The sequence below is a fragment of the Rhinolophus sinicus genome, linkage group LG05, assembly GCF_036562045.2.
Source record: "Rhinolophus sinicus isolate RSC01 linkage group LG05, ASM3656204v1, whole genome shotgun sequence".
NCBI lineage: Eukaryota > Metazoa > Chordata > Mammalia > Chiroptera > Rhinolophidae > Rhinolophus > Rhinolophus sinicus.
Window position 1 is genome coordinate 176,053,503 of NC_133755.1, and position 12,039 is coordinate 176,065,541.

The window sequence follows — 12,039 nt, forward strand, 5'->3', positions numbered from 1 at the left end:
TATTTTTGTATCACATCTTTTTTGTCCAGTCGTCTATTGATGGGCACTTGGGTTGCTTCCACACCTTGGCTATTGTCCATGATGCTGTATTGAACATAGGGGTGCACATATCTTTTCAAATTAGTGTTTTGGATTTCTTCAGATAAATACCCAGGAGTAGAATCGCTGGGTCATAAGGTAGTTCTATTTTTAATTTTTTGAGGAGCCTACATACTGTTTTCCATAGTGTCTGTACCAATTTGCAATCACACCAACAGTGCACGAGGGTTCCCTTTTCTCCAAAGCCTCACCAACACTTGTTGTTTATTGACTTATTAATGATGCCATTCTGACAGGGGTGAGGTGATAAACTCATTGTGGTTTTAATTTGCATTTCTCTCATGATTAGTGACATTGAGCATCTTTTCATGTCTATTGGCCATCTGTATGTCCTCTTTGGAGAATGTCTATTTAGGTCCTCTGCCATTTTTTTAAATTGGATTGTTGTGGGAGTTTTTTTGTTTGTTTTTTGGTTTTCTTTGGTGGTGTTATCACTTCTTTAATCAAAAGTTTCTCTATTAATGTGATCTGGCATTGAAAACACTTGGAAATATAACTGCTTGATCTTTTCCTCTAAAGCATAAACTAATAGGTGTACTACTCATGGGGATTTACTCAAAGAACTGCCAGTCTTCATTCTTTTCTTTATATTCTGGATGAGCCCCGTATAGTAAGATAACCCCTCCTGAAAGATTATTATGTGCCAGGTATTGTGTTAAGTGCTCTATGTTCATTATGTCATTCACTCCTTACAAACACACTACGAAGAAGTCGTACCCATTTTATAAGTGTGGAGACTAAGAGCGATGGAGGAAAGTGCCCAAGTTCACAGCCAGTAAGTGCTAAAGCTGGAATTCAGACCGAGACAGGCAGCTCTCGCGCCTAAATTCTTAACTGCTGTACCCCTGTAAAATGTACTTGGATCAAATGGTCCCTGGATTTAAAACTCTGTGGGCCAGTGTTCTTGTCCTTGTCCCCTTTTACCCATATTGTGCGTTTGTAAGACACACAGCTTTCCCACGGGTACCATCTCAGCAACACCCACTGCTACCCACCCCCACACGGCCATTCTGACTCCATTCTGTGGTCGTCCTGGTTCTACAGTCAGGTTCAAGCTCATCCGCTTTCTGAAGAAACTTACCTTATAGTACAATCCTTCCAGTGGATATGTTTAAATAAGTCTCATGATAAAAAGCCAAATAAATGTATTTCTCCATTTGGATGTGAGGATAGGATAGAGCCAGACCTGCGAATGTGCTGAATTACATTGCTCCTGGCCTTAAATTAAGGAGCATTTAAGTTAGTTGGCACAAGGACTGAAAATTGAGTTTGAAACTAAACATTGGCAGAGGACCTAATAGAGAGTGGGCTGTGATCAGCCAGTTTCAGTACAAGGCCGCTTAAAATGCATTTATTAATAGAGGTCCTGACAAACGTACTTTGGGAGCCTTTTAATTGAACAAACACTGAATTTACTGAGCACTTACTATGTGCCAGGCCCCATCATCACAGGCAGCAGGGAATCACTGTTGACCCTGGTGGCCACGGCCCCTCTATGTCCCCTGCATGTATCCTAATGGAGTTCAGAAGATGGAATGATTGCGAATATAAATTTTGTTGGATTTACTAACATTTTGTTAAAACTTCAAGCATTGAAAAGTTAAATAAATTTCATAGTGAATAATCATATACCCACCTTCTAGATTTTACCATTAACATCTTACTATTCTTGCTTTATCACACGTCTGTCCATCCCTCTGTACATCTGTGCCTGTCTGTATCTTCCAACTTTTCTCCAGTATGCTGATTCTGCTTTTATCCCATGGAAGGCATTGTTATTTCAAGAGGATGGTAGTGTCATATGCTGAAAATCACTTATTCCATTGACCATGGCAGGTTGTTTTTCTAGAAAAGACTCAAGTTAGTATAAGGAAAACCTGAGTTCCCTCTGTGAAATAATGATAATGTCATAAAGGTTAGATGTCTGACAAAGAATATGAATTTCATACAAATGATCAAGAACATCATATTTAACCACAGAAATTTTCAGTCTTTGCACTTTATGTAAGACATGTTGAGAATTTTGAGCGAAATGTTTTTTTAAATTAAGTCAAGCCAATGCCCTTGACTTACTAGTGGGAGTGACCTCCTGATATGCAAATTATTCTAACAGAAGACTAACTTTGGGGGATGGAAGGATGTGATGCTGTCATCTGGTAGCCTGTGCGACCAGCGCCCTTAGTGGGAAGGACTTTGAGCACATTTCAGGAGATGAGGCAGAAGGCTCTGTGTGCAGCTGGAGAGAGCAGCATGTGCAAAGGCAAAGATGTAGGAAAGTCTGTGAAACAAGGTCGAAGCAGAGTGAGGGTTAGTGGCGAGTAAGGATGGGATGTCATAGAAGGAAATGTAAGGACCTTGACTGAGGGACGAAGGAGCTTGCACTTGATTGCATGGTCAGTGAGAGCTAGCGAAGGGTTTGTAGTTACATGTGGTTGATGAGTCCGGAGGGATTGGTACCATAAAGGGCGGGCAAAGGAGAGGATGAAGACATTGCTGAGTAGAAAGGAGGAGGTGAAAGCTGGAAGAAAGAGGAGAGGTACCTCAGAGTTCGAAAGCTTAGCAAAGGAACAGAATGGATGCTTCCTCGTGTGACCAGTAAGGGGCACAAGGGTTATTGGGACTTGAAAGCAAAGGAGTCAGGTTCAAAGTACGGGCAGGGTGGATTCACAGAGACAGAAGTGACAGACTGTGGGAGCTGATTATTGGGTGCTGGTGTTAGAGGAGGGGCTCTGGAAGCCAGTGAAAGGTCACGAGAAAAGAAGTCAGTGAGAGAAGCTGGAGACGAGACTTCCCGTGGTCAGGTTTGGAAAGATTCATCAGCCGAGTCAGGTTGAAACAAGACAGAAGGATTGTTCTAGGAAAAAGAACAAAGACAGAGAGAGAAGCAAACAATTACTGGGTTTGCCTGTGAGGATTTAATAACCTAGATAGGGAGCTGAGATCATATACATAACCAAATCATATAGCAATATTGTGAGCAGTTTGTAAACAGAGTTTTAAAGAGAGCTATCATGTTTCTGTCCTAAATTTTAATTTTTTAGGGCACTTGCTATGAATAGTTCACATTTGACCTTTTCCCCCTCAATATTGATGAAAATCTTTCTTTGCCAGTTTGCTAACAACACTGAACAATCTTACTGCCATGGCAGTGCTGAACTTTCACTCTTCTATTGTTCTAGTTCATAACCTTTCTCTTCCTTTGCAGGTTATTTCGTTTAGCTTCTATCAGTCTTTCTGACTCTGAGTCTGGCCTGAGGTTACCCAACTAGAAAGCAGAGCCAGAATTCCACCCGAGGCAGCCTGACCTGGAAGGAAACTCTTCTCCCAGCTGTGCCCTCAGCTTACCACCATTTGTGGAAATACGAGACAAGTGAATGTCTCTACTTACTGTCATCTTACTGCACAAAGTTTTTGTACTTTTTGAAATTTTTATTCTAAAACCAAAACCTCATAGTTTAGAGTTTGGAAGGCGCAGCATATGAATAAATATATATACATATGAATAAAACTCCCTCAAAGAAAACTGGAAGGAAGGGATTCTCTTAAATGAGATGTGATTGTCAGACTCTCAGTAGGACTGCCTTCATTTCCCGTATTCACTGGAGTGGCTTGAAAGTATCACCTTGTAAATCACATATTCGAGAAATTCAGTCATATGGATGAAATGTTTCTGCTGTTAATATTTTATTTAGAGCAAAATCACTAGTAACTTTATTTCTTTTTCCTTGAGGGTAATAAGAGATGTTAGAATGAAACCATACTTCCACAGGTAAAACACATATTCTGTTTTTGATGCTTCTTGAAAATATGGCAGGCAGTTATGCACCCCATCTGTCAGTTAGCGAACAGTAAAAACAAGCAAGCACTAGAGGATTGTAAAACGTCAGAGAGGTGTCTTAGGCATTTTGGGTAATTCCTCTCTCTCTCTCTCTCTCTCTCTCTCTCTCTACTAACACCAATCTTTTTTTCATGTGAGAAAGAAAACTCAAGGAAGGGGAAATTTGCTATTCCATGTTCTTGGATAAACAGATTCAACATTGAAATTGTTTAAAAACAAAAAAACAACACTGTTTGTTTTCCCTGAATTTGTCTGTAAATTTAAGATGATTCAAATAAAAAGCAGCACATTTTTTCAATTTGACATCCTAATGCCTAAGTTCAGATTGTTTTAGTTTTAAAACATTAACCCGATGCTAACGTTCATGTGTAAAAATAAACCGATAAAAGATGTCGTGCTAAAATACTAATGGTGTTCTGTCCACTGGGCTCCACAGTAACTTGCTGCTAATACAGATAGATTCCTAGGACACAGTGGAGTCTAGAAATAGGCCCACGTCCAGTATGTGATAAAGGTGACATTTCAAATCAGCAGCGGAAAGATGAATTATTCGTTAAATGGTGTAAGGACAACAGACTGGCTACAAGAAACAAGTTAAGCTGGACTCCTATATTGTTTCTTATACCAAAGTAAATTCCACACAGATTGAAGATTTAAAATTTTAAAATCAAGGAGACAGAAACCCGTGGTTGCCTCGGGTGGGAACAGCAAGGGTGGGAGGTGGGCTGTAGCAGGTGCTCCTGCTGCAGTGCTCCTTGAGATTGGGTGTCGTGAGTTACTCGTTCCAAACTTGATTTACGGTGTTAATAATTAAACTATAAAATTACTCAAAGGAATAATGGGAGAACAATATTTTAAAAATAGTTTTGGAGTATGATCGCCCCCTTTTGTGCAAGACAAAATTCCTTGGCATGTCAATTAGGGGTGTAGGAATGTACAGTCTCTTTGGACAGCAGTTTGACAAAATCCAGCAGTTCTAAATGCAGTCTCATTAGCCCAGCACTTTTTCTTCAGGAATTTCACATAGATCTATTGGACACGTGGGGAAAGGACGTACAAGAATGTGCATTGTTGCAGCATAATTTACAGCAGCAAAATGCTGAAAACAAGATAAATGAGCATCACCATATGCTGGTTAAATTATGGGAGTAAATACAGCAGAACTCTGGAGCCATGTAAAAGAAAGATGGCATCCATATGTGCTGAGGTACCTTGGAGAATGTTTCAGGCTCTGAAGTGAAAACAAACAAACAAACCAAAAGTACAGAGCAGAAAGTACAATTTGGGCTTACTTACATTAAAAACAAAGGATCTCAGTGCATGGGATGTGGAAGTGTGTACAAAGTATTTGGCACTTGTAGTTGTTTTTGAAAGAATGACTAGCATCTTAAGGTGGTAGGCATATCTTTAAATTACACGTCCTTTTTATTCTGTTTGAATTTTTAAAACGGAATTATTTCAAATAAAAACCTACTTAAAAATACAATCTATTGCTATAAACCAGTTAAAGTGAATAAAACAGATTCTCATTATTAGCATGTATCTCAAAAACAATGTGAAGTGGAGAAAAAGACAACTTGCAAAGAAGTACATACAGTATAATGTTTAGTTCAGTTTTAAAAATATAAAAATGATTTATGACTGTGCACATATGCAATGGAAGTACAAAAACATACGCAGGAATGAGTACATGTTCAAAAGAAAGTTTACTTGGGGGAAGGAAGAAGAAAGAGGAGTGGGGCAGCTGAGTCTTACACTTTCTGTGTTACTGGTTGTAAAGTTCCTAAGCAAATATGGGAAAATGTTAACGTCAGTAAAATCAGGCTGATGCTGCTTTTTGTGCTTTCCTACATGTTTAAAAATTTTATTCAAATTTAAAATTGTTTTAAATTTCTGTTTCTTTCAGCACCCCTATTGTATTCTATTGTTATGTGATTGCGACTGAATTGAGTAATGCTTTCTAGAAATCACAAATGTTCTTTCTCTTTTTTTACCCCTAACGACAGGTCAGCAGTGGCAGTGACCCCTGGTCAGCCTGGAGTGCCTCCAAATCTGGAAACTGGGACAGCACGGATGGCTGGGGAGCCAAGCCAGAGGGGGCTGCAGCCCAAAGAAACACTTCCAATAACTGGGACACTGCCTTTGGCCATCCCCAGGCCTACCAAGGACCAGGTGAGGAAGAGGGCCAGCTGGTGATGGGCCAGTTATGAGGTGGGTGCAAAAGTCATTGCGGTTTAAAAGGTTAAAAATAATTGCAAAAACCGCAGTGACTTTTGCACCAACCTAATAAAAATAGATTTTAATCAAAGGCACTGCTCCTATTCACTAATAGCAAATCTCTTTTTCTGGATTCAGATGTAGGTCGTTGTTAATTATAATCTTTGGTCCAGTCACAGTTACCTGTCCAGGAGTCACAAACGCAGATACTTGCAGGGGCCAGGTTCATAAAGCCAAAGAGCAGAGTGGCCGGTGGGGCGGTGCAGACGGAAGGGGCCGCCCTCTCCAGCCGATGGAAGCGCTGCAGGGACACTGCGCTGCTGTGCCTGCACCGCCACAGTCCCTGAGAGACGGGAAATCACGATTGTTTTATGTCATCGTCCCACTTTAAAATCTTAGCAACTAGCACACATTTGTTTTTAAGCCTTGGGCCAAAAAAGTGTGTATACAGATCGAAAACGCTTCATCACCTGCCAGTTTATGATCTCTGACTCAGCTGTTTCATCTTTTTCTCAACTGTCTGTTTGACTCCCAGGCTGTTAATGGAAATACTGAGGGAGAAAAGGAATTGATAGAAGGGGAAACAATTCAGGAATTAAGAACGGGTATTTATGTCCTGAAATTAAATAAAAAGATAAAAATCTACGCAGGGTTTTTTATGATCCCTGAGTGAGCATATCGTGCCAGGAACTGCGTGTGCTGAGTGCCAAGGAACTGGCATGCGGGAACCGTAGAAGGCACAGGTGCTGGTTCCAAGCCCCCCGTGCAGACAGCAGCTGGGCCGTTGGCAGGCCCAGGGGTCGGGGGCTAGGCAGCGACATGGAGACAGACTGTTGACATCTCATTCTAGAGTAACTTGGCGTGGCCCCAGAAAACTTGGCCCAGGTCCTTCTAATACTTTATTTTATTTTTTGTTTTGGCATTTGTCTCTCGTGGTGGCACTCTTAGGGCAGATATCGCAGGGCAATGTCCTGCCTCCTAGCAAAAGGACACCTCAGAGCAGAGGTGGAGACAGGTACAGACAGAGGGAAGAGGACGGAAGGAGGAAAGCTGGCAGCTCCTCTCCCGACACCGACTTTTGTTATGTTAGGCTCCTGGTGCTGGTTAATCACTTCCTGTCCCTCATGTTTCCTTTCTCTTTCTCCTTCACCCCACAGCCTGTGTTTTTCCATCTTTCCCCTCATTGCCCTTCTGTAACCTTTGTTATTATTAGTGTTAATTCCTTTTCAAAGCTCTGTCATCCCTTTTCTCCGCCCCTCTTGACTTAAAGGGTATTTGATCTGCTTATTTGCAAGTTTATAAAGCTAGATTGCTCACCATACGGGCCTCTAGAAGGCCTTCCCTTATAGCAATTTTACAGTCTGCATTTATCTGAAGTTACTTGGACCACAGTCCTTTTTAAGTAGTTTCTAACTTGTCCTTTGCACCAAAGGTCAGAATGTGCAATTCAAGCCTTCAGACTGACGACAGAGCCTGTAATTTTCATGTCTATACACCCTCTTCTCCATCACATTCCTGTACTGCACCCTCTTCTCCATCACACTCTGTACTGCTCCCACTTCTCCATCACACTCTGTACTGCACCCTCTTATCCATCACACTCTGTACTGCACCCTCTTCTCCATCACACTCTGTACTGCACCCTCTTCTCCATCACACTCTCTACTGCATCCTCTTCTCCCTCACACTCTGTACTGCACCCTCTTCTCCATCACACTCTGTACTGCACCCTCTTCTCCATCACACTCTGTACTGCTCCCTCTTCTCCATCACACTCTGTACTGCACCCTCTTCTCCATCACACTCTGTACTGCACCCTCTTCTCCATCACACTCTGTACTGCACCCTCTTCTCCATCACACTCTGTACTGCACCCTCTTCTCCATCACACTCTGTACTGCACCCTCTTCTCCATCACACTCTGTACTGCACCCTCTTCTCCATCACACTCTGTACTGCACCCTCTTCTCCATCACACTCTGTACTGCTCCCTCTTCTCCATCACACTCTGTACTGCTCCCTCTTCTCCATCACACTCTGTACTGCACCCTCTTCTCCATCACACTCTGTACTGCACCCTCTTCTCCATCACACTCTGTACTGCACCCTCTTCTCCATCACACTCTCTACTGCACCCTCTTCTCCATCACACTCTGTACTGCTCCCTCTTCTCCATCACACTCTGTACTGCACCCTCTTCTCCATCACACTCTCTACTGCATCCTCTTCTCCATCACACTCTCTACTGCTCCCTCTTCTCCATCACACTCTGTACTGCTCCCTCTTCTCCATCACACTCTGTACTGCACCCTCTTCTCCATCACACTCTGTACTGCACCCTCTTCTCCATCACACTCTGTACTGCTCCCTCTTCTCCATCACACTCTGTACTGCACCCTCTTCTCCCTCACACTCTGTACTGCACCCTCTTCTCCCTCACACTCTGTACTGCTCCCTCTTCTCCATCACACTCTGTACTGCTCCCTCTTCTCCATCACACTCTGTACTCTCCCTCTTCTCCCTCACACTCTGTACTGCACCCTCTTCTCCCTCACACTCTGTACTGCTCCCTCTTCTCCATCACACTCTGTACTGCTCCCTCTTCTCCATCACACTCTGTACTCTCCCTCTTCTCCATCACACTCTATACTGCACCCTCTTCTCCATCACACTCTGTACTGCACCCTCTTCTCCCTCACACTCTGTACTGCACCCTCTTCTCCCTCACACTCTGTACTGCACCCTCTTCTCCCTCACACTCTGTACTGCACCCTCTTCTCCCTCACACTCTGTACTGCACCCTCTTCCCCATCACACTCTGTACTGCACCCTCTTCTCCCTCACACTCTGTACTGCACCCTCTTCTCCCTCACACTCTGTACTGCACCCTCTTCCCCATCACACTCTGTACTGCACCCTCTTCTCCCTCACACTCTGTACTGCACCCTCTTCTCCCTCACACTCTGTACTGCACCCTCTTCTCCATCACACTCTGTACTGCACCCTCTTCCCCATCACACTCTGTACTGCACCCTCTTCTCCCTCACACTCTGTACTGCACCCTCTTCTCCCTCACACTCTGTACTGCTCCCTCTTCTCCATCACACTCTGTACTCTCCCTCTTCTCCATCACACTCTGTACTGCACCCTCTTCTCCATCACGCTCTATACTGCTCCCTCTTCTCCATCACACTCTATACTGCACCCTCTTCCCCATCACACTCTGTACTGCACCCTCTTCTCCCTCACACTCTGTACTGCACCCTCTTCTCCATCACACTCTGTACTGCACCCTCTTCTCCCTCACACTCTGTACTGCACCCTCTTCTCCCTCACACTCTGTACTGCACCCTCTTCTCCATCACACTCTGTACTGCACCCTCTTCTCCCTCACACTCTGTACTGCACCCTCTTCTCCCTCACACTCTGTACTGCTCCCTCTTCTCCATCACACTCTGTACTGCTCCCTCTTCTCCATCACACTCTGTACTGCACCCTCTTCTCCATCACACTCTGTACTGCACCCTCTTCTCCATCACACTCTGTACTGCACCCTCTTCTCCCTCACACTCTGTACTGCACCCACTTCTCCCTCACACTCTGTACTGCTCCCTCTTCTCCATCACACTCTGTACTGCACCCTCTTCTCCATCACACTCTGTACTGCACCCACTTCTCCCTCACACTCTGTACTGCTCCCTCTTCTCCCTCACATGCTGTACTGCACCCTCTTCTCCCTCACACTCTGTACTGCACCCACTTCTCCCTCACACTCCTATATTACACCCTCTTTCTCTATTTTTTAATTGGTTAACCCAGTCAGTAGTGTTTACCAGAAAATGAAGTCATTCCATTTGTATTTTGTTTTTCTTTACTGACCCCTCCTGTGCCCACCCACAGCGACTGGTGAGGATGACGATTGGGATGAAGATTGGGACGACCCCAAGTCTTCGTCTCCCTACTTCAAGGATTCGGAGTCGGCCGAAGCAGGAGGTGCTCAGCGCGGGAACAGCCGAGCGGGCAGTTCTTCCATGAAGCTGCCCCTTAATAAGTAGGTTTAAAGGGAGTCGGGAGCATGAACTCTAGAAATAGACGTAAGGCATAGAGGCTTTTTCTATTTTTGGTGTTTTATGAAGTTTAGGGTGTGATTTGGTCATTTTTATTTGGATCTTAGCTTGGAAACTTATTTAAATTTTTTTTTTCGTTTTAAAGGGCAATACTTGTTCTAGTTAACGATCTGCAAACACTGTTTTTACCTTTACTCACTCCATAATGTCTTAAGGCTTCATTGCTGATGTTACAGGAAAGCTAAAAATATAACTCTTTTAAGTGTTTTGCTGTTTGTTGATCACTTACCATATTGCCAGGCATTGTGCAAAGCAATTTGCATGCATTCTCATGTGACCCTCATATCCCTTTGTGGTACATACAATTTCTGTTTTACTGTGGGAGAAACTGAAGCCCAGAAAGGTTAATTAACTGCCCGAGCTCACACAGGTGGTAGGGGATCTGGTCGGGAGTCCAAACAGCCCCACAGTCTTTGGAGTATGTGCTCTAAACCACTGTGCCTAACGTGTTTAAGATTTTGTTTTACTTAGATTTCTCTTAGATTAAGGGGGGAAAAAAGTTTTGAACACTCCTTGTAGATGCACTGCGTCATAGGGAAGCATGTGGGAAAGGGTGAGTGTATGCAGAGCACTGTAGGAGTCACTGGTAGAGGGTTCTGGATGAGTCTGTAGTTTGTACCAGTGTAGCTGAAGGGGATGTAATTTAGGACTTCCGTAAGAATTTTCAAGTACTCTTTCTTGCAGCAGTTATGTTTAAAATAGTTTTATTTTCTAAAATTACGAATGCTTTTCAATGTTCCAAGTCCATGATTCAAAGCAGATATCAGGTCTGGAAAAAAATTGTACATATAATGTTTGACATACATTATCTGGATATCAAGCTCTAGTTTTAGATCTCTGTGTGTGTGCACACACGGAGGGTGCCAAAAAATTGTATACACATTTTAAGAAAGGAAAAAACTGTATTAATGGTAATACTAATTGTAATACTCAATATATACCAATAACAAAAGATAAATGCAAGTCACGTTTGACATCTGCAATGACAAGAGGTGCTCAGACTGGTTCCCATCAGCGTCCAGACACTTCTGATTACGGCGAACTACTGCTTGAGCATAGATAACATCTCTTAAAATGTGTATACATTGGTTTGGCACCCCCAGTGTATATATTCAATAAGTCCTACAAGTTCTCCTTAATATATTTAAATCACATCAGTGATTAAATAAGTTATCTTTTAGCTACGTACTTTACCTGCCTCTGTCTAGTTTCTTCCAGTAAGTATTTTCATGCTTGATCCCTTGTATGATAAAATTAGCCGTTTGTTATTGACCGTATCCTGTTTCTTAGAGTCAGATTGGAAGTTCTCAGTAGTGATGTATAGTGCTGTCAGTTGTTCTTTAAACCCAAATACAGAGTATATTTAAAACCCGTTTGAATAGAATATATCTCTTAGCCCCAGTTTGACAATAAGAAAGCGGAGACTGGGACAAATAACTAGCCAAGTTTTCATTGCTAGAAAGTGGGGTTCTGGCTGGTGCACAGGCCTCTGACTCCCCTCTCCTGTGCTTTTCACTGCCCCATGCTTGCTCCAATTTGCTGTATGCTCTTGAGGGAGTCAGACAACCTGTCTAAACCTCAGTTTCCTCATCGCTAAAGTAAAGAGGTCTTTAAGAATTCTTTCTGCTCTAAAATTTCTTCCAGCTTGAAACCAGATTAGAGCAGTCCCAATTGGCACTTGAACCTCTGAGGTATCCGCCCCCCTCCGGTGCTAGGAACCATTTAAACTCCTATGTATTTTCGTTTAATTAGGCTAAT

The 12,039-nt window shown here is 43.0% G+C and overlaps 1 protein-coding gene across 2 annotated transcripts in view; it reads left to right on the top strand.

Moving 5' to 3' along the window:
• Positions 1–12,039, top strand: part of SNX9 (sorting nexin 9) — a 90,382-nt gene that overhangs the window by 42,962 nt on the left and 35,381 nt on the right. For both annotated transcript variants that reach the window (XM_074333752.1, XM_019749328.2), the window contains 2 exons: positions 5,944–6,109; positions 10,055–10,205. In XM_074333752.1, coding sequence (XP_074189853.1) covers positions 5,944–6,109; positions 10,055–10,205 — 317 coding nt within the window. The remainder of the gene's footprint in view (positions 1–5,943; positions 6,110–10,054; positions 10,206–12,039) is intronic.